Raw genomic sequence first — 24,404 nt, 5'->3', positions numbered from 1 at the left:
ATTTATTTATGATAATTGAAAGGCTCGCTCCAAACTTTATTGAGGTTTATTTAGAGAGTAAGGCCCTGCATATACAGGACACACAGTGCATAGATGTCTACAATGATTTTGTCATTTTCTGGTAACATTTCTGTTAAATCTACATTTAATTTCATTTCATTGGTATACTGTATAAGCTGTAACTTCAGTTTTGAATACACTGAAATTAAAATAGTGCATCATTCACACTGTATATTCTTAAACTCACTCGGGCTGATTGTGGGTCACTGGGATGAGAGAACCTAACCCAGCAGTATCGGACGTGGACACTGATGTGGTGCCAGTCCATTACAGGGCATTCAGAGACTTGCTAATAAAAACATAAAAATGTTGCATTGTCAACTGAAGAAACGCTAAATGTTGATGAGATCTGGGAGGAAGACGGAGAGATTACCAATTTGAACATGCAGTGACCAGGCTGGGATTTGAACCCAGTCTCCATCAACTGTTTGGAGTAGTGGCCCCTGCATTCAGTCCACTGGATAAATATTCTACTTTCCTCTTTACTTTTCAGCTCTCCATGCCCTGGCTTTTACTACTGTGAATTCCAACTTTTGCAAATGGTGTGACTGGTTCACAGGCCCGGTGTGTGAGGGGAACGTGTGCACCTCAAACTGCAACTTCAGCTCCTTCTGTGAACGTACTGAAGAAATCTGCGTATCTGTATGGTAACTATTCTTAAAAGTTCACTTTATATCTACATCTTCTTTATTATATACTGTAATGGCACAAGCTAGAATATTAATAATACATTTTATGTATATTGCACCCTTCCCAAGCTCAAACTGCTTCACAGAAATTCAGAAAGAACACGAAGGCATATGCAACATTGGATACAAAGAATTTCAGCAAAAGTGCAAAATAAAGATAAATAAAGGATATACAAAGCACTGAAACACAATAAGTGACAATTAACCTAAATAAAATACAAAAATATGAATACTACAAGAAATCTCTGAACAAATAACATAATTAACATGACTTGTGGTACAACAGTAGTAGAAAGGAGACAAAGAAAAAAGACTGAAGGGAGAAAGCCGTCAACTTCCATCCATTCATCCATTAACCAACCAATCATGGGGGTCTGCTGGAGCCAATCCCAGCTAGCACAGGGTGCAAGGCAGGAAACAAACCCCAGGGCAGGGCGCCAGCCCACCGCAGGGCACACACACACACACCAAGCACACACTAGGGACAATTTAGGATCGGCAATGCTCCTAATCTGCATGTCTTTGGACTGTGGGAGGAAACCCACGCAGACATGGGGAGAACATGCAAACTCCACGCATGGAGGACCCGGGAAGTGAACCTCAGGTCTCCTAACTGTGAGGCAGCAGCGCTACCCACTGCACCACCGTGCCGCCCACCGTCAACTTTTGATTTGAGCTTTGAGTACTGAGAAAAGCGCTATATAAATGTAATGAATTATTATTATTATTATTATTATGATTTGTAATTTACTTCATGAGAAAATTCTCACTCAACCGACAGGACAGTAAAAGATTTATTTAAAAAAAGATGAATTTTTGATTCTTACTTTCTCGTATACAAAGTTTAGGGAAAGTATTGTAATCGTTCAAAAATTCGATTTCGAGATGTTGATGAATCTCAATGTTTTAGACCTCCCCGAGTCCAAAAAGACCATTTTTGGAATTATGTCTCTCTCTGTGTGTGCATGTGTGTGTGTAAACACGATAACTTGAGTTCGCTTTCACTTCAGTCAACCAAATTTTGCATAGGAGTATGAGGTACAAAACGTAGATTTCTATCTGCTAACCGGAAGTGGTACTTTACCATTTCTTCATGCAACTGCAGAGTCCAATTTATTCAACTTTACTTTTATAATAAATGTTCAATATATTATTAAGTTGATTTGATTTGTTGTTGATGGTTCTTTAATGTACATAATATAAAAACTGAATCATTATCTTGCGGTTTACTCCTCAAATATCCATCTTCATATCTGAGTATATGAGAAAGTCTCGGGGAGACCACTCCTGATTTTTTGTACTCCTGAAAAAGATGCGATTTATCTGGCACATGAATTCCCCTACATAAAATTGTGATTTTAGCAGTAAAATTATACTGCCTACACAAATAATTAGGCAAATGGTATTCCTTGGGATTAATTGTATTGTTCAACAAATACAACACCCTCACTCACTCTGAAATTTCATTTTACATCAAACCTGAATGTTTAACAAAGGAAAAATGAGTTTGGTCTTTCACGGGGGAAATAAGTGTGAACAATTACTAGGCAACTAAATTCCAAATCATTGTTTGTCACTCACTTGTTTATTCTCAAGTTTTACAGTGTGTGTAACAAATCAAAATAATAAAAGGACACATGTCTGTGTATCTCTGTGTCTGTCCGGTTGCTAAGTCCATCATTGCGATGAGTGGCATGTCACACACATTAACACTGCTTTTACAAATCTCATACCAAATGGCATATAACAGAGACATAGGCATTGCATTTGTCATATAACAAAGACAAAGGCATTGCATTTGTCATTGCAACAGATGGTACATCACAAATATTAACACTGCTTTTACAAATCTCATACCAAATGGCATATAACAGAGACACATGCATTGCATAGTGCATTTCAAATCCTAATGCTGAGGTCTGTGTTGATTACATAATATTTCAACTCATCTTAGATGGATAGCACAGCTAGTAAAAGGATAAATGTGCGTCTGTATGGTTGCTATGTCTCTGCCATTCCAAAAGGTGCCACATCACAAACATTAACACTGCTTTTACAAAGCCAATACCAAATGGCATATAACACAGACCATAGGCATTGCATTTGTTGTTCTAACAGATGGCGCATCGCCATCATTTGTAGTAATGCATTACTACAAAATTTTGTGATGCACCATCTGTTGAAATGACAAATGCAATGTATTTTAATATTACACAATACATTCTAATAGATGATGCATTGCATATGTTAATGTTGAAGTCTACTTTAACTACTTAGATTTATAAACACTCAACGCTTTACTTATGTTTTTATTCCATTACCCCTAGAGTGCGGTGATTATTTATTTAAAAAGTGGACTTTTTGACGTGAGCTATGGACCCGCTACACCACAGAGTGGTGATGTGCTGCATGTTGATCAGCACATGCAAGTAAGAATTTCACTGAATTCTGCACATGTAACAACAGTGATCGTATGACCCGTGGCAGTTTTCTCTTTCTTAAGAAAATCTACTAGAGCACTTTGCCAACAATCAGTAGGCTTTGAGCATTTTACACTGCTAATAACTGCAGCGAGATTCGTTTAGATGGAATGATTTGTTTTCAAGTTACCATGGCCCCAGACACACACAAACAGGCTTCACTTCAAAAAATGGTCAAATTGCACTCGTGGGAATTCATTGAAGACTTTTTTCGACTGCATCACAATCTCTGTCCTTATATACGAGTGAAGGGAAAGTAAAATTGCAAATTCATCTCTAATGAGCTAAACTTTTTTAAGAAAAATCAATAAAATACTAAAAGCTTAAAGTGCTAATGCCTTTAAGTTTCTTTCGGCCTGACTGATTTGTTTTCAAGTTACTGTGTCCACACGCATCAATCCAAAAGTGGTCAAATTATGTTAAGGGGATGCCGAAAATGTTTAAATGCATTAAAAATGCAACTTCACAATTAGGATCTCTTCACAATACTTTGCCTATGTATATTCTTATAGTATAATAAATTATCTTCTAGACACATTTTGCTTAGAGAAAAATAAATCAATATGCTTCTAGCATTTAGCTCTGCTAATAACTGGTCCAGGTTTCAATCGAGCAGAGTGATTAATTTTTTGAACTGTCATATCCTCAGACTCTTGTCCGGTCACCTACATGTCAGTCCAGGACTATATTAACACTACTACATTTTCGTTTTAAAAAGGCATTTTTGAACAAAAATGATCACTGTGTACAGTTTATGAAAGTATCTCTGCCCACACAAAAATGACCAAAAACACATATGACATGCGTGATGACCTTGGCAACACTTGAACCCAGATGAAATCAGTCGAGGAAACGTGATGAGCCAGGGCAAATGAGGACACATGAACAAGCAAGCAGTGGTGCACAGTGCTCAAGTGCGTTTACTCCAAACAATAAAGTGCAAAAACTGCAGTGCTGTCAATAAATCATTCATAAAAAGACAAACCCTTCAGTGGAAGTTAAAAATCAGACATAAAATCAGTCTGTTCCATAAGAAGTGCATACATCTTCCACTCTCCATCTCACCAGTTAACCCTCAAGTCAGACAGCCGGCACAACCGTCTCTTGTTGGTGTCTGCTGGATCCTCCGTCTTCCTCACATCCATTTCAGCCCCCACTCTTTCTACTGCTCAGTGGGGGACAATCCACCTGAAAGTGCTAATTGATCGATCACTTGGTCACTCCTCCATGGGGCCACCAATCACCTGCTTCCTCAACTCCTTGCTTCTGCTTTCTTCCTCATCCCTTTCATGGTCTTTTTTTTTTTTAACCCCCCATTCCCTTACATTACTCATCCTCATTTATACCTCCATGGGTGTGGCATCTCAATTCTGAGCCAAGGAAAGTCACTTAAGGGATTGGAAGAGTGTGATCAGCCCCAATTACACCATCAAACATCCCGGGGCCGCACACACCCACCCAGGGAACCTGAGCTGCACTGTCAAAAATCTGGAGTGGTCTCCCCTCGACTTTCTGGTCTACTTAGATATGGCAGGGGTAGGCAACGTCGGTCCTGGTGAGCCGCAGTGGCTACAGGTTTTCATTCCAACCCAATTGCTTAATTAGAAACCAATCCTTGCCAATCTCAGACCTTATTTAATTTTATGGCTTGTTAGTCTGTGCAATGTAAGGCTCTTATATCGTAGATTTTTTTCCTTTCCAAAGATATCATCCAAATGATATGAAGCCTAAAACAGATCATTTTCAGTCTGTCACATTTTTCTATTAAGTGTTTTATTAAATCAAACCGTGCATGATGAACACACACAGATGTAATTGGAAAAAAGCTAGCTGGAGAACTGCTGGCTGCTTTGTCTTTTACATCTTATTGCTAATAACAAGCAATTAAAACACTGAATGCGGCAGTTTAAGATTGAAATAAGCAATTAAGGTTGGAGAACCTTAACAAGCGAGACCACTAAAATGAAGCATCAAAATGTCACTTAAGCAATATGTGCTTCATCAGCAATAATTGAGTTCTCGTTAAGGAACTGGGTTGGAACAAAAACCTGCACATACTGCGGCTCACCAGGGGCCTCATGTATAAACGGTGCGTACGCACAGAAATGTTGCGTACGAACCTTTCCACGCTCAAATCGCGATGTATAAAACCTAAACGTGCCGTAAAGACACGCACATTTCCACGGTAACTCATACCTTGGCGTACGCAATTTCTCCGATCAGTTTTGCAGACTGGCGGCACCCAGCGTCAAAGCAGTGCTACTGTTCCTGTGTGGTTACTCTTTCTTAGATCCACATTCCTGACGCTGCTTTATAAATACACTGAAACTAACTGCATATTGTTTATTAGTGTAATGCATCTGATTGTAATTAACCTGCAGCAATATAATGGTCCAGGGAATAGCCATAGTATTCCAAATACCATAACTGCTTTAGCATTGTTACTCTCACTGCATCTTCTTCTTTCAGCTGCTCCCGTTAAGGGTTGCCACAGCAGATCATCTTTTTCCATATTACTCTCACTGCACCACTCGGAGTATTTATATCACTGTATCTGAGTGGGGAATCACAGCAGCAGCTGAAATATCGGTATACAGCATGAAGCAGATGCTGCCTGAGCCATGGCAAAACGCTTTATAGAGACTTCCCAGTACGGACTTCGCAGTTTAGAAAAGGTTTCATCCCAAGAACTCTAAACGCACTCAATCAGTCCATCAAGTGCTCCTTATATAACTGTTTACTTATAAGTACAATCACCTCACTGTAAACTTGCACTACAGTTATAATATTGCACAACCTGCGCCACTTTATAAAGCGGTGTATTTACATATGATGATGGTATTCATTTTTAAGATGAAATGCAGCAAAATATGTTGATTATATTATACAGCTAAAACTTTAACTTCATTTAAATAATCTGTATTGTTAATAATTAAACATGTGAGGACACGGTGCTGCAGCGTTAGCTAGCTCAGGGATTGTTCCTGCATTGCGTTGTATTCTTGCGCTGACGCGACACTGGAAGGATAGACGGATATAATAATTAAACATGTACTACGAAGATATTTCGATGTTCCTTAAAAGTTTTGAAGAATCGGCGTTCTAAGCTTACAGATGGCTTAACGTCTATTACAGAGCTGATTGTGTGGCGAATGGTCATTTGGAGAAAGAAAAGTAAGGACAGGAATTGGAGGTTAGTACGTTTGAAAGAGACAGTACTTCTGTAATAAATTATTTCATCGAAGGTCGCACATGGCGCAGCAAGCCTCTTGCGTGAGATATGAACAATCACTGCGCCACCGTGTTCCCATGTTTAATAACATGCTTTCATTCCTATCATCATGAAAATGATATCACGTATACATGTCAGTATTTTAATTATTCAGAGAGCTGTAATATCACGAATGTAATGGATTCTGTGTCGGAGAAAGAGAAAGAACGGAAGCACGTAGTGATTCACATACATAGAACACATAGAAGATCAAATACAGAACAAAGCATTTAACGTGCTACTTGAGAAACTAGTAAAATAAACGATTTTAAGATGAAGTTTATGATGTTCTACTTTAATGGCAAAATAAACTACGTGAAATTTCGAGATTAAAGTTGACATTTCGTGCTTTTTTCCCCACTGTGTGCCTATTTTTTTTTTCTGTACCCTGATAAGCTTTCATATGACACTCAGACGGTGGGCTACGACTCACCTTTTCACGGTGACTTTGATATGTGACAACTTCTTTTTTATTTCAGGCACAGTGCGACTTTGTGAAGTTGAGCCTTCGAGTTTCTCCGACACTCTGTCACTCGATCAACTTTCTTTTGTTGATTATACCACTGCTTAAACCAACAAATAGTACGTTTTTCCTTTTCCTCCACTTGGTATTCGCTGAAATTCTTATATTTCCCCCGTGCTTTTCCCATTGTCTTTTCACAGAAGGCTATTTATATTGATTTGCATATTGAAAGAGGCGTAATTCTGGGAGGAGTTGGGGTGGGACAGAAGGCGCGTGCACGTGCATTACTTTTCACGCCGATCGGGATTTATGTATTGGAAGAACGTGAAAGTATGCGTGCGCACAGATTCCTGCATCTGGATTTTTCTGTGCGTACGTACAATCCCGCTTTTGTGCTTACGCCATGTTATAGTGTGAGTTCTACGCACGGCGTTATACATGAGGCCCCAGGACCAACGTTGCCTACCCCTGAGATATGGGGATGAATATTTGAGGAGTAAACCGCAAGACAATGATTATATTTTTATATTATGTACATTAAAGAGCCATCAACAACAAATCAAATTAATAATATATTGAACAATTATTATAAAAGTAGAGTTGAATAAATCAGACTCTGTAGCTGCATGAATAAAAGGTAAAGTACCACTTCTAGTTAGCGGAAATAGCCCAAAAGTCGATAGAAATCGACGTTTTGTACCTCATACTTGTATGCTAAATTTGGTTGACCGAAGTGAAAGTGAACTCAGGTCATCATGTTTACATACACACAGACATAATTCCAAAAAAATGGTATTTTCAGACTCAGGGAGGTCTAAAATATCGAGATTCATCAAAATCTCGAAATCAAATTTTTGGCTGATTACAATACTTTCCCTATACTTCATATACGAGAAAGAAAAAAAAAAAAAAGTATTTTCGGACTCGGGGAGGTCTAAAATGTCGAGATTCATCAAAATCTCGAAATCAAATTTTTGGCCGATTACAATCTTGTATATGAAGTATAGGGAAAGTAAAGTAAAAAAAAAATATAGTATTTTTGGACTCAGGGAGGTCTAAAAAATCGAGATTAATCAAAATCTTGAAATCAAATTTTTGGATGATTACAATACTTTCCCTATACAAGAAAGTAAAAAAAATGGTATTGTTGGACTCGGGAGGTCTAAAATGTCGAGATTCATCAAAATCTCGAAATCAAATTTTTGGCCGATTACAATACTTTCCCTATACTTCGTATATGAAAAAGTAAAAAAAATAGTATTTTAGGACTCGGGGAGGTCTAAAATGTCGAGATTCATCAAAATCTCAAAATCAAATTTTTGGATGATTACAATACTTTCCCTATACTTCATATACAAGAAAGCAAAAAAAAAATAGTATTTTTGGACTCAGGGAGGTCTAAAATATCGAGATTCATCAAAATCAATTTTTTAGATGATTACAATACTTTCCCTATACAAGAAAGTAAAAAAAATTGTATTTTCGGACTCGGGGAGGTCTGAAATGTCGAAATTCATCAAAATCTCGAAATCAAATTTTTGGCCGATTACAATACTTTCCCTATACTTCGTATATGAAAAAGTAAAAAAAATAGTATTTTAGGACTCGGGGAGGTCTAAAATGTCGAGATTCATCAAAATCTCAAAATCAAATTTTTGGATGATTACAATACTTTCCCTATACAAGAAAGTAAAAAAAATTGTATTTTCGGACTCGGGGAGGTCTGAAATGTCGAAATTCATCAAAATCTCGAAATCAAATTTTTGGCCGATTACAATACTTTCCCTATACTTCGTATATGAAAAAGTAAAAAAAATAGTATTTTAGGACTCGGGGAGGACTAAAATGTCGAGATTCATCAAAATCTTGAAATCAAATTTTTGGATGATTACAATACTTTCCCTATACTTCATATACGAGAAAGTAAAAAAAAATAGTATTTTTGGACTCAGGGAGGTCTAAAATATCGAGATTCATCAAAATCAAATTTTTGGATGATTACAATACTTTCCCTATACAAAAAAGTAAAAATGGTATTTTCGGATTCAGGGAGGTCTAAAATGTCGAGATTCATCAAAATCTTGAAATCGAATCTTTGGAAGATTCCAATACTTTCCCTATACTTTGTATATGAGAAAGTAAAAAAACCTGCCTACTGCCATGGACCTTAACGTTGCTTTACCACGTGTAGATACCAGCCTATGTTGGACATGAGTGCATTAGCTGAAAAATCACTGAAGGGATGATAATGATGTCAACCACAGGAGTGATCGCAAAATTGCAGTGGCCAGTAAATTATTTCCCTTTTGCATATAGTATGCAGCATTCAAATGGTACAAAATGCAATTTAGGAATGTGGAGGTAAGCAACATAGCAAAAGCCGTGGAAAGCAACTCCTTCGGGTCCGCTATGTGGCTTTCTTCTGTGAGTGGTGGACCGATCAGAGAACGAGACGTTGTAATAAGTAGGATCCCGTCAGGGAAGGGACTTTTACAATGCACAAACAAATCAGAGTGCGATTAGAGTCTGCGTTTTCACCTTTCTATATTGCAATGGCAAGTTGGCTTTTTCAGAAGCACCCAGTCTTTTTAAACAAAATTGTAGAAATATGGACGTAACCTAAATGATGGACATATTGTGTTTGGGGTGTCTAAAATGTGTAAATCCATTGAAAATGCAAAGTAGAAAGATTGTCCTTGTTGCTTACTTTTCGTATATTGTATTTCGTGGCTAAAGATCTGCGCTGGTAGCTGGAAGGTTGCTGGTTCAAATCCCACTACTGCCAGAAGTGATCCCAGTCTGCTAGGCCCATAAGCAAGGCCCTCAATCTGAAAACTACTTCAGGGATGCAGTGTGATGGCTGACCGAGTACTCTTACCTCCAAATCTGAAAAGATTGGGGATTAACAAAGTATATTATACATATATATAAATTACAGACAATATACATACCTACGTAGAGAATGAAAAAAAAAAATGAAGTTGGTCTTTATTATTTTTTATTATTGCCATTTTCAGGAAATAGCTTGGCTTGTTAAGCATGACGCCCTTCCAAGCTTTTCTTTTTATCTAAGCTGGTCTTCCTGAACAAAACTGAAATCTTACTTAATAGAAGGAACCAAAGCCAATTATTTTTCAGGACTTACTCAAAGAATGGCAGATGAGCCAGCTGGCAATAAAATCGGCACCAATTAAAAATAAATAAATAAATAGAATCAAAAGGAAACCTGGCAGACGTGTATGCGCAGAAACTCTCTTTCTTTCATGTGTGCCGATAGAGAAAGTTTAAGAAAGCCGAGGAGGTTGTATAGATAGAATTACACGGAGTAAGGGGTGGAGGTGTCAGGGGCTGTAATCTGTACGGAGGGCGCAATAACAAACTGGCACGGTAATTTCATGGGGTCATTTTTGTTCTGAGTAACCACATGCCAAACATGAATTCACTTTTGCTACTTGATATTCATACTTAAGCAGGACGATAGGATTTCTGCTTTATTTCGAGTCATCCAAAATGAAAGCATGTAGTGGCATTTGGTTTCAGCACCGTGACGCTAATGTTGTCACAGCCAATCAAACCTCACTAGCAGAGTTGTCCAAGAAGGTGAAAAGGTGAGTGGAGTGAATGGCCTTCATTATACAATATAATACAACACAATTTATTATTGTATAGCCCAAAAATCACACAGGAAGTGCCGCAATGGATTTTAACAGGCCCTGCCTCTTGACAGTCCCTCAGCCTTGACTCTCATCTAAGAAGACAAGGAATAATTCCCAAAAAAAACCCTTGTAGGGAAAAAAATGGAAGAAACTTTAGGAAAGGCAGTTCAAAGAGAGACCCCTTTCCAGGTAGGTCGGGCGTGTAGTGGTTGTCAAAAAGAAGGGGGTCAATACAACACAATACACAGAACAGAACACAAGTAATCCTCAATACAATACAATAGTGCAATAGAAATAGTACAAGTACTGAGCAGAATTCAACAGCAGATGGCATCACACAATACGATGTGGATTTGTTCAGAGTCCTGGAGACCTCAGCCATCAAGCTGCCTCCCCTATTGGCCATTCCACAGCTGAGACAGCATTTGTCCACCCAATCCTATGAAAGGACCCTTCTACCTGATGATTCCTGTGATCCTCCATCAGAGACGACTTTACCTTAGGCAGGCAAAACAACCTGGCAGGTGGGCCGTGGCACCAAGTGCCACATTTTAGTACCCATAGGAGAAACAGAATAGGCGAGGGTTAGTAACAAATTATAACTATCATATTAATGGTCCTCCCTGCGTGGAGTTTGCATGTTCTCCCTGTGTCTGCGTGGGTTTCCTCCGGACACTCCGGTTTCCTCCCACAGTCCAAAGACATGCAGGTTAGGTGGAATGGTGATTCTAAATTGGCCGTGGTGTTTGCTTGGTGTGTGGGTGTATTTGTGTGTGTGCTGCGGTGGGTTGGCACCCTGCCCGGGATTTGTTCCTGCCTTGTGCCCTGTGTTGGCTGGGATTGGCCCCAGCAGACCCCTGTGAAACCCTGTGTTCAGATTCAGCGGGTTGGAAAATGGATGGATGGATATTAATGCCAATGACTAACAACAGAGATGCAGTCTGTACAGTTAATCAGCAGCTCTAGTCAGGGTGTGCTAAAACTGAAGTAGTGAGTCTTCAGCCAGGATTTAAAAGCTGAGACTGAAGGGGCATCTCTTATAGTAGCAGGCAGCTCACTCCACAGTTTAGGGGCCCTTTAACTAAAAGCTCGACCTCCCACTGTTATTTTATTAATCCTTGGAATCATAAGCAGACTGGCATCTTGAGATCTTAATGTGCGCTCAGGTTTGTAAGTCATGATAAGTTCAGACAAGTAAGCCGGACCTCGGCCATTTAAGGCTTTATATGTTGAAAGGAGGATTTTGAAATCTGCCCTAAACTTAACTGGGAGCCAGTGTAAGGATTTAAGAACTGGAGTTATGCATTTGTATTTTCATAAGACATCCATCCACTTTCTAACCTTCTCCATTCCCAGGAGCCTATGCCAATTGGTGGAACACTGGGTGCCAATCCTGGACAGTATGCCTACCTGTTCATATAGGCTTAAACTCACCAAAACACCAGGTGTAGTTAGACACACTCATTTTTAGCAACACTGCTTAAATTTCCCACAACTCCCAGCAGCCCGAGTAGTATTACACCATTGGGCAACATCAGAATGACAGGGGTTGCTTTGAATTACACGCTCTCTTTAAAAAGGAGCCAAAACGACACCATGGGGATCGCAATCATCCATGTCTATTCATTTCTACGCATCACACACACAGTAACCACCATAGGTTACACTTTCTATCTGAATGTATGTGCTTGTCTTGTGCCTGCTCGTTTGTGCGATTTCATCGTGGCTGGACGCATCCCTGCCTGAGATGCACTCCCAATCACACCAAATCTTCACACTACAAATGGGACCTGGTAGGACAAAATTTGACATTTCATTCAGAGGGGTGTTCACAGGGGGTTTTCATTCCACACAACATCACCTGCTGGACTGGACTGGGTTTTATCGTGTTAATTGTTTACCGTGTAGTGCCCAGTGTTTCATTCGGTTTCACTTTTAGATAGATAGATAGATAGATAGATAGATAGATAGATAGATAGATAGATAGATAGATAGATAGATAGATAGATAGATAGATAGATAGATAGATAGATAGATAGATAGATAGATAGATAGATAGATAGATAGATAGATAGATAGATAGATAGATAGATACTTTATTAATCCCAATGGGAAATTCACATTCTTCAGCAGCAGCATACTGATACAATAAATAATATTAAATTAAAGAATGATAATAATACAGGTGAAAAAAACAGACAATAACTATGTATAATGTTAAATATTAACGTTTACCCCCCCGGTGGAATTAAAGAGTCGCATAGTTTGGGGGAGGAACGATCTCCTCAATCTGTCTGTGGAGCAGGACAGTGACAGCAGTCTGTCGCTGAAGCTGCTCTTCTGTCTGGAGATGACATTATTTAGTGGATGCAGTGGATTCTCCATAATTGATAGGAGCCTGCTGAGCGCCCTTCGCTCTGCCACAGATGTTAAACTGTCCAGCTCCATGCCAACAATAGAGCCTGCCTTCCTCACCAGTTTGTCCAGGCGTGAGGCGTCTGTCCTCTTAATGCTGCCTCCCCAGCACACCACTGCGTAGAAGAGTGCTTGTAAATAATTGTCATCTGTGGGAACTGGAATGGGCTTTTGCATACTCATTGTTTATTTAATAATCGTTTTCTTTCCTTCATTATTTGCTTAATATATACTTTATTATTTATCAAGTCATTGAGTCTCTTTATCAGTGTCTGTGTGTGTGTGCCAGGTCATGGCTGGGTATGTTCTGGGGGGTCCCTGTAATAAAATAAACAAATCACCATCTTCGGGTGGTATGAATCTTAGCATATTCATGGCTCACGGGAGTACATTTCAGTGGCCAAATGGAGTGCATTCTGTGCATTTAATTTTCCTTGTGGTCCTGTTTGTTTCAAACACAAGTCAGACTTACAGTATATGGCCAAGTGGTTGGGATCAAGTGTGTATGTGTACCCTTTGATAGACTGGCAAATGTGTTTCTATCATTTTGTCATTTGAAAGGTTATGGTTTGTTTAGATAGATAGATAGATAGATAGATAGATAGATAGATAGATAGATAGATAGATAGATAGATAGATAGATAGATAGATAGATAGATAGATAGATAGATAGATAGATAGATAGATAGATAGATAGATAGATAGATAGATAGATAGATAGATAGATAGATAGATAGATAGATAGATAGATAGATAGATAGATAGATAGATAGATAGATAGATAGATAGACTTGAATTTTAGTATAGTAGGCAAGATAGATAGATAGATAGATAGATAGATAGATAGATAGATAGATAGATAGATAGATAGATAGATAGATAGATACTTTATTAACACAGGGGTCCCCAACTCCAGTCCTGGAGGGCACCAGTGGCTGGAGGTTTTCATTCTAACTCTTTTCTTATTTACTGACCTGATGACTTGGCACGTATTGTTCACCCTCTTAAGTGGAAATGTCCCTTGTAGCAGAGAAACAAAATAAGTGTTAGCCTATTAGGATTGTGCCATGTAGACTTGCCGTCTTCTGGGTTCTACCTTCTTTCTAACACTTTATGCTGGTTTTCCTCACCCAGGAAACAGAACAATGAGAGTATCAGCGTCAGGACCCTGTGTCATGACCCTTACCTTCCCTTGGAAAACATGAAGGTGCCAAATTATACGAGAAACGAGTGCCGCATGGTGCAGCAGCAGACCGACAAGGGAATATATTATGTCTGTGGGTGTGTAGAAGAACACGAATGCAATGATGTGCTCATCTTTGAAAAGAACTTCAATGGTAAGATATGTGCTTTAAGCCAGTGGTTTTCAATAAATCCCACAGCTGTGGAAATTTCTGCCAACTGAATTCACAAATCGGTGCATCACTCTTTACCACACTTATATTAACTTCACCTGTTTGTTGTCTGGTACAAATCATGTAATCGATATTTAACCCACTTCCTATTGTCCAAATGACTTGAAATTTTGCACACGTACTCATTTCCGATGACAATACATGAATCAATAATCAGTTTCACTAATTGATCAATTAATCCATGTTAATTAAGAAATGAAATTTTCATATGAAGAATAGTTAAACATTTCACCAATAGATGGCGCTAGTAACGGATAGAAAGTGTTAAAATATTGATTACAAAATTATACTAAAACAAACCCAAGACTAAAAAGTGTAAAATAATATATATATATACAGTACTGTGCAAAAGGTTTAGGCAGGGGTGAAAAAATGCTGTAAACAAAGAATGCTTTCAAAACTGGAAGTGTTAATCATTTATGTTCATCAATCAACAAAATGCAGTGAATGAACAAAAGAGAAATCGAAATCAAATCAATATTTGGTGTGACCACCCTTTGCCTTCAAAACAGCATCAATTCTTCTAGGTACACTTGCACACAGTTTTTGAAGGAACTCGGCTGGTAGGTTGTTCCAAACATCTTGGAGAACTAATCACAGATCTTCTGCTGATGTAAGCTTCCTCACATCCCTCTGTCTCTTCATGTAATCCCAGACACACTCGATGATGTTGAGATCAGGGCTCTGTGGGGGCCATACCATCACTTCCAGGACTTCTTGTTCTTCTTTACGCTGAAGATAGTTCTTAATGACTTTGGCTGTATGTTTGGGGTCGTTGTCCTGCTGCAGAATAAATTTGGGGCCAATCATACGCCTCCCTGATGGTAGTGCATGATGGATAAGTATCTGCCTGTATTTCTCAGCATTGAGAACACCATTAATCCTGACCAAATCTCCAACTCCATTTGCAGAAATGCAGCCCCAAACGTTCAAGGAACCTCCACCATGCTTCACTGTTGCCTGCAGACACTCATTATTGTACCGCTCTCTCCAGCCCTTCGACGAACAAACTGCCTTCTGCTACAGCCAAATATTTCAAATTTTGACTCCTCAGTCCAGAGCACCTGCTGCCATTTTTCTCCACCCCAGTTCCTATGTTTTCGTGCATACTTGAGTCGCTTGGCCTTGTTTCCACGTCGGAGGTATGGCTTTTTGGCTGCAACTCTTCCATGAAGACCACTTCTGGCCAGACTTCTCCGGACAGTAGATGGGTGTACCTGGGTCCCACTGGTTTCTGCCAGTTCTGAGCTGATGGCACTGCTGGACATCTTCTGATTTCGAAGGGTAATAAGCTTGATGTGTCTTTCATCTGCTGCACTAAGTTTCCTTGGCCGAGCACTGCGTCTACGATGCTCAACGTTGCCTGTTTCTTTGTGTTCAAAAGAGCTTGAACAGCACATCTTGAAACCCCAGTCTGCTTTGAGATCTTTGTCTGGGAGAGAACTTGCTGATGCAGTAGAACTACCTTGTGTCTTGTTGCTGTGCTCAATCTTGCCATGACATGAAACTGTCTTCCACAACCTCACCTTGGTAGCAGAGTTTGGCTGTTCCTCACCCAGTTTGAAGCTGTTTCTGTTTCAGTTAATGACTGTGTTTCAACCTCCGTGTGACATTGATGATCATTAGCACCTGTTTGGTACAATTGGTTGATCAAACACCTGACTAGAATCCTACAAAATCCCTGACTTTGTGCAAGTGGACCGATAAGAATTGATGCTGGTGTGAAGGCAAAAGGTAGGAACACCAAATATTGATTTGATTTAGATTTTTCTTTTGTTCGCTCACTTTGCATTTTGTAAATTGATAACAATAAACAATCATTATTTATATTTCTGAAAGAATTCTTTGTTTACAGCATTTTTTCACACCTGCCTAAAACTTGTGTACAGTACCGTATATATATAATACTTTTTAAAAGCCACACTTAAGTTAAAAAGTGTACTAAAGAGTAAAAAATTTCACTCGTAAAATAAAAGCGTGGGCACTTTTCATCAATCAACATTTAAACAAGCGCCCACACTTTTATTTTATTTTTTTTTTTACGAGTGATGTATGAGAGACTTATTTTTTACTTTTTAACTAAATAAGAGCATGGTTTTTAAAAATAATTTTTTTTTCTATATATGTATATTTAATTATCTCATTGTTTAGGAACGGGCGGCACGGTGGCGCAGTGGGTAGCGCTGTTGCCTCGCAGTTGGGAGACCTGGGGACCTAGTTTCGCTTCCCGGGTCCTCCCTGCGTGGAGTTTGCATGTTCTCCCCGTGTCTGCGTGGGTTTCCTCCCACAGTCCAAAGACATACAGGTTAGGTGGATTGGCGATTCTAAATTGGCCCTAGTGTGTGCTTGGTGTGTGGGTGTGTGTGTCCTGCGGTGGGTTGGCACCCTGCCCGGGATTGGTTCCTGCCTTGTGCCCTGTGTTGACTGGGATTGGGATTGGGATTGTGACCCTGTGTTCGGATTCAGCGGGTTAGAAAATGGATGGATGGATTGTTTAGGAACTGTTCAGATGAGCCGACATCTCCATGTTGGCAGTTATAAAACTAATGTGATTGAGGGCTAATGTGATGAACCTTTATAAATAAAGTGTAGTGATCTACATTTTCTTTTTATTGATTATTGTAGGATTTGCAAGACTACAGAGTGAAGAAGTCATTCCTGTTGCAGTTATCAGCCTGCTTCCTCCTATTTTGTTGACTATCATGGCTACAATGGCGTTTTATTTGTACCGCACTCGTCAGCAAAGGAAGGAGCCCAAAGACTGGCCACCCAAACAGTGCCAAAGCCAAGCGTTAGGCCTTCTAGAGAATAGAGAACCTACAGAATTTGAAGGGAAAATGTCCGTTATAACAGACGATGGCCACTCGGACATTTCCTCCACATGTGCCAACAATATCAATCACAACACCGAACTTCTGCCAATCGAACTTGAAGTAATGGTAGGGAAAGGCCGGTTTGCTGAAGTTTGGAGGGCCAGGCTCAACCACAATGCTTCAGGCCAATACGAGACAGTGGCCGTCAAAATATTCCCTCCAGAGGAATACTTGTCTTGGAAGAGCGAGCGGAAAATCTTCTCCGATGCAAACCTGAAACATGAGAGTGTTCTACAATTCCTGACTGCGGAAGAAAGGGGAATGGGTTTGCAGAAGCAATACTGGCTTATTACTGCCTATCACAGCTTGGGCAACTTGCAAGAATATTTGACCTCTCATGTTCTAAGCTGGACAGAACTCTGCTTAATGGCCAGTTCCCTGGTGAATGGCGTAGCTCATCTACACAGCGACTATACTGTGTGTGGAACACCCAAAATAGCAATCGCCCATCGTGATATCAAAAGCTCCAATATCGTGGTTAAGAGCACGACAGAATGTGTCCTGTGTGACTTTGGGCTAGCACTTCGATTGGATCCTTCACTTACTGCAAATGATTTTGCCAACAGTGGGCAGGTTAGTGTTACAAGGTACACACGTTCTAGCAACCAGAAATATCATTTAGAGTAGGGGTCTCCAACCTTCCCCAAGAGAGCTACTTTTACAAAATAAAAATGCAGAGAGCGCTACTCGTGTTTTGTAACATTTATTCTCATAGCTTATTTCAACCCAAACAAACTGAATAAGCTTGTTTTGCCTGAACATTTACAAAATGTTGGTGTCCACAACTCACATTTTGCATTAAAACATCACAAAAAATATTTAGTTCACCTGCAAGTGCATTTTGTATGTCTGTATGCATTTTCTAGTGATTGAGGGCTGTGCAGGCACTGCATTCCCTCAATGGACTGAGTTCAGTAGGTGGGTTCTAGAACCTTTTCAGTCTATTTTAGGGTTGTGTGGGCCAAAGGCTCTCCCACCAGGTTCAGCAAAAGGCTGAAAACAGGAATGGACAGGACTCTAGTCCACCGCAGGGACCACTCTAACTCACACGTGCACATAAACCCACACACAAACACATCAACAGGTTGCAATGGACAATTAACACAACCTAAATGGGGGAAAAATGAATTAATTACTTATTACTTAATTCCTGCTTAAACAAACTTTAATTTTCATGAAATTGGACTTGCAAAGCTATTCAGTATTGCGAATGTTAAGGAATAACAGACGTGAAAGGAAAACTTTATTTACAGTGAGTGACCATTATGGACAACAGGTGTATGTGGCATGCTGATGGTAAATTATAAAGTGACCAGATTTTTAAAGTCCCATACTGGAACACTTACCGTATATGACCCTCCTCATTTGTTTAATTCCTGATTTTCTCACCATCATCATCATCGGAGAGGGATCAGGGCATGGAAAAAAATAAAATAAAATCAAACTCACAAATGAACACATATAGCTGTTCTGTAATTTCACTATGCATGCAATAATAACACTAAAGGCTTCTAATTCTATTCATTCCACACAGTAATTGATATGAAAACAAATAAGTACTGTCTGGTTTTGTCTGCTTCTTGGTCATCCTTGCAATGCTGTTCAAACACAATTTCTTAATTAAGGTTTTCCATTGGAATTCGGACTGCACTATTTATTATATATATACTGTGTGTGTGTGTGTGTGTATATAGATATATATAGATAAACATACAGTATATATACATATATATATATATACACATATATATATATATATACATATATATATATATATATATATATATATATATCTATATCTACTGTATATATATCTATATCTATATTATATATATAGTGCATCCGGAAAGTATTCACAGCACATCACTTTTTCTTCATTTTGTTATGTTACAGCCTTATTCCAAAATTGATTACATTTATTTTTTTCCTCAGAATTCTACACACAACATCCTATAATGACAACATGAAAAAAGTTTACTTGAGATTTTTGCAAATTTATTAAAAATAAAAAAATTGAGAAAGCACATGTACGTAAGTATTCACAGCCTTTGCCATGAAGCTCACAATTGAGCTCAGGTGCATCCTGCTTCCCCTGATCATCCTTGAGATGTTTCTGCAGCTTCATTGAAGTTCACCTGTGGTAAATTCAGTTGACTGAACATGATTTGGAAAGGCGCACACCTGGGTATATAAGGTCCCACAGTTGACAGTTCATGTCAGAGCACAAACCAGGCATGAAGTCAAAGGAATTGTCTGTAGATCTCCGAGACAGGATTGTCTTGAGGCACAAATCTGGGGAAGGTTACAGAAACATTTCTGCTGCTTTGAAGGTCCCAATGAGCACAGTGGCCTCCATCATCCATAAGTGGAAGAAGTTCGAAACCACCAGGACTCTTCCTAGAGCTGGCCGGCCATCTAAACTGAGCGATCGGGGGAGAAGGGCCTTAGTCAGGGAGGTGACCAAGAACCCGATGGTCACTCTGACAGAGCTCCAGAGGTCCTCTGTGGAGAGAGGAGAATCTTCCAGAAGGACAACCATCTCTGCAGCAATCCACCAATCAGGCCTGTATGGTAGAGTGGCCAGACAGAAGCCACTCCTTAGTAAAAGGCACATGGCAGCCCGCCTGGAGTTTGCCAAAAGGCACCTGAAGGACTCTCAGACCATGAGAAAGAAAATTCTCTGGTCTGATGAGACAAAGATTGAACTCTTTGGTGTGAATGCCAGGCGTCACGTTTGGAGGAAACCAGGCACCACTCATCACCAGGCCAATACCATCCCTACAGTGAAGCATGGTGGTGGCAGCATCATGCTGTGGGGATGTTTTTCAGCGGCAGGGACTGGGAGACTAGTCAGGATAAAGGGAAAGATGACTGCAGCAATGTACAGAGACATTCTGGATGAAAACCTGCTCCAGAGCACTCTTGACCTCAGACTGGGGCGACGGTTCATCTTTCAGCAGGACAACGACCCTAAGCACACAGCCAAGATATCAAAGGAGTGGCTTCAGGACAACTCTGTGAATGTCCTTGAGTGGCCCAGCCAGAGCCCAGACTTGAATCCGATTGAACATCTCTAGAGAGATCTTAAAATGGCTGTGCACCGACACTTCCCATCGAACCTGATGGAGCTTGAGAGGTGCTGCAAAGAGGAATGGGCGAAACTGGCCAAGGACAGGTGTGCCAAGCTTGTGGCATCATATTCAACAAGACTTGAGGCTGTAATTGCTGCCAAAGGTGCATTGACAAAGTATTGAGCAAAGGCTGTGAATACTTATGGACATGGGATTTCTCAGTTTTTTTATTTTTAATAAATTTGCAAAAACCTCAAGTAAACTTTTTTCATGTTGTCATTATGGGGTGCTGTGTGTAGAATTCTGAGGAAAAAAATGAATTTTAATCCATTTTGGAATAAGGCTGTAAGATAACAAGAGGTGGAAAACGTGATGCGCTGGGAATACTTTCCGGATGCACTGTATAAGAAGCACATTGCATATAAATATAAATTATTATACAGTAAAATATTTTGATAAAAGAATTTGAAGAACATATAAGAAGCATATAAATTATTAAACAGTAAAACATTAACATTTAAGAAGTAAAGATACATTGAGTACTACTGCAGTGCTTTCAGGTATACTACATTTTTTGTTTGCCCATTACGTGCATAAATGTATACATTTTTTGGTGTACCTACCCGAGAACACGCAACATATAACTGACCGTGGGAGAAGCATGGATTTTAAACACGTGTTGAGTTCATCTGCTGGTGTCCCTCGTGAAATAACTGGTAATGTTTGACAAACATCTCCTGCGAGTAAAACGACAGTACCTCCCATTATTTTGGTAGGATCTCTGAGATCTTGCATTGTTCGGTTCAAGGCTTCATAAGCTCTTTTATGTGCCATGGTGCACTCATCCCAAACTATTATCTTTGAATGTTGCAAGACTTTTGCCTTTCCAGAGCCCTTGCGTATGTTGCAAATTGGATTTTCGTCGTGAGTAAGGTTTAATGGTAATTGCAATGCCGAATGTTCTGTACGTCCTCCATCTAATAATGTAGAAGCGATTCCCGATGACGCTACAGCCAGAGCTATGTCACCATTCGCTCTCTCGGCAAGAATCAGATTTATTTAGAATGTTTATCCTGTTCCTCTGTGCTCATATGTAATTTCCGTTTCAAACGCGAAAATAATTTTATATATATACACTAACTGAAATACCCAGCGTTGCCCGGGAGGAAAATAAAGTGTGTTTTCTTTTTAATTGTTTGAGAAAAATATAATTAAAAAAGACCCACAATTTTAAAAATAAACATAAATTAACAAAACAATGAAGACTCACTAATGTGCTTGTCCTGCGGTCTTGTATGTATGTTGATGCTCGTAACCGGCAAACTCTAATTAATTTCAAAAGCAACAGGGCACGGCGGAGCTCAAACATACAGAATGCTGGCAGTCACCTCCGGTTCGCCCTCTGGTGGTCGTTCCGAGTGTCAAATAAATGATAACATGCATACAAGACCGTAGCTCACCCCCCATCCTACCCAGAAAGGGGTGAGTTAGGGTTGATTTCACCTTACAGTATTTATAGTCGACCAATGAGAAACGTGTACCAAGTGTCATGAAAAATGCTCCAGCCATTTGTAAGTGATGCTGGGACATACATACACACACATTGACTTATACATATATATATATATACATATATATACATATATATATATATATATATATATATATATATATAAAGATAGAGTTGCGGCGGGGGTGGGGTGGTGGTTTGTTTGTTTTGGTGGATCAATATCTTATTAGATGGACAGCCTGTTAAAACATGATATTCGTTCATTATTTATCATGATGGAAAGCATTAAATCAAGGCTGTGTTCTTCACCGTTTTAAGATAGGCGGGTTTTTAAATTTGCCAATGCTTCTCAATTTTGAAATTTTAAAAACTGTGTACAACACAACCTGTTCATGATATCTCAATGAAAATGAACCATCTTGACAAATATCTTTGCAGAATGGTGTGCCACATTTCAACAAAACAGGTCCACGGGAGTCCGTGTTGTTTCATGCATCACTATTGCAACAGATGCTGGTCGGGATTATATATAAATGTACCTAAAAACTGAAGTTCACTAGTGAAAAGCACTACTCAGTTTTTGATGCCTCTCTTTCCTGTAGGTTGGCACAGCCCGGTACATGGCTCCTGAGGTTCTCGAGTCTCGTGTGAACCTTGAAGATCTGGAATCATTCAAACAAATGGATGTTTATTCAATGGCTCTTGTGCTGTGGGAGATGGCTTCTCGTTGCGACATCACTGGTGGTAAGAGGATCATAAAGTGTGCTTGCACATTTACTTTAGCTTCTGTAGCCTAACAATACAGAGGAATACAGGCCAAGTCTTGAATAATGAATAGAACACATTTGGACCTCAAGGAAAATTTGGAGAGAAGAGAACACCGGTCACTGGGGTAAGCCGTATATTGAGAGGAGACGAGAAAGAACTAAAACGGTAATGGTGACAGGACACAGAGAATAAAGAAGGGGTAATGGAGTCAGGTGGAGAAGTAAATTAAAAAAGTGTGATGGTGTTGTGTGTGTGTGCAAGAGTTGAAAGCCATTGAGCTCTCACCCATACGTACAATACCTAGGTTTCTTATTATTTGTAGCTGCAAATGTTGTGGTCCTGACAAACAGAACAGAAACCTGCCTGTCTGATGTTGCATATTTTACAAACAAGGACAGAACAGGGGGAAAAAAAAAGTAACGGAATAGATTGTGGCTGAACTTGCCATACCTGGAAAGCCATCGTGTAGGCAGTCACTCCATCGGGCAGCAAGTCACTAAAAGGATTCGGTATATTCATTCATTCACCGGCTACACTGTAGAGAAAGAAGTTAACTCGACATTTAACTGAACGCTCCCCAACTAACAAAGGCATTCCTTTGCTTTTTACAGCCCCTACATAAGAAAAGCAGCCATGTTTTGGGGGTAGGGCTTGTTCTTGTAATAGCAGTATATATGCACGAAGTTAATGAGTATACATATGCATAAAACTGATATAAGTATTCATATATAAAAAATAGAAAATTACATAAAGATAATTTCCTTCACACATGGAAACACAGTAGCAACATGTACACTTACTTATTAAGTGACAAATGTATAAAATTAAATCACACAGCAAACTCATAAAAACATCAGTATTGAAAATGTGGAAGGATAACATTCTGAATCTAATCTATATATATAATTCACTAAGTCCATGGCAAGCAAGACACATGCAAGACAGTCATGCCCGCCAACAATTCACTAAACAGCCGACCATGGCGCGAGAGCGAAAGCTTTTGCCAAGAATGTGTTCATTAATCAAGAACGAAAGTCGGAGGTTCGAAGAAGATCACATACCGTCGTAGTTCTGACCATACACGATGCCGACTGGCGATCCGGCGGCGTTATTCCCATGACCCGCCGGGCAGCCAACCGGGTAACCAAAGTCTTTGGGTTCCGGGGGGAGTATGGTTGCAAAGCTGAAACTGAAAGGAATTGACAGAAGGGCACCACCAGGCGTGGAGCCTGTGGCTTAATTTGACTCAACATGGGAAACCTCACCCGGCCCGAACGTGGCTCACAGGTGCATGCGACTAAGGCGGTGTGTGGAAAATGAACAGTCGACGTGACTCACAAGTGCATGTGGACTGTACACAGACGAAAGCAATTCAGGTGAGGAGTTGGGGGCGGACACATGAGCAGGCAGTGCGTACTGAACGATGACTTAAGAAATCGGCAGACTAGAATGGCAGGGGCGGAATGGGCGTCAGACAATCGAACTTGCCTATCTAGAGGATGTAAATGTCCTAACACGGGTTCCGTAGGTGAACCTGCGGAATGATCGTTACCCGTTGTGCCGACCCGTCGTTGGACGGTTAGGACCTGAAACATCTCGGGCCCACTTCCCCACCCTCTCTCCAGAGTTCCATCTTTTCATTCACTCACAGTCGTATCCTCAAACCCACCCCATTTGGACAACTGTGTCTTTCAGGAAGTGTTCACCCATCAATACATAATTATGCGGCGTAT

The 24,404-nt window shown here is 39.8% G+C and overlaps 1 protein-coding gene across 1 annotated transcript in view; it reads left to right on the top strand.

Annotated features, from left to right (window-relative positions):
• The window catches only part of tgfbr2l (transforming growth factor beta receptor-like), a 64,179-nt gene that overhangs the window by 38,108 nt on the left and 1,667 nt on the right, over positions 1 to 24,404 (top strand). Inside the window, exons 2-5 of the mRNA XM_028807988.2 lie at positions 554 to 707; positions 14,169 to 14,371; positions 17,075 to 17,895; positions 22,506 to 22,647. Of these exons, the coding sequence (XP_028663821.1) occupies positions 554 to 707; positions 14,169 to 14,371; positions 17,075 to 17,895; positions 22,506 to 22,647 (1,320 nt within the window). The remainder of the gene's footprint in view (positions 1 to 553; positions 708 to 14,168; positions 14,372 to 17,074; positions 17,896 to 22,505; positions 22,648 to 24,404) is intronic.

The sequence above is a fragment of the Erpetoichthys calabaricus genome, chromosome 8 (assembly GCF_900747795.2).
Source record: "Erpetoichthys calabaricus chromosome 8, fErpCal1.3, whole genome shotgun sequence".
Lineage (NCBI taxonomy): Eukaryota > Metazoa > Chordata > Cladistia > Polypteriformes > Polypteridae > Erpetoichthys > Erpetoichthys calabaricus.
This window is presented reverse-complemented; position numbering and strand designations above follow the sequence as displayed.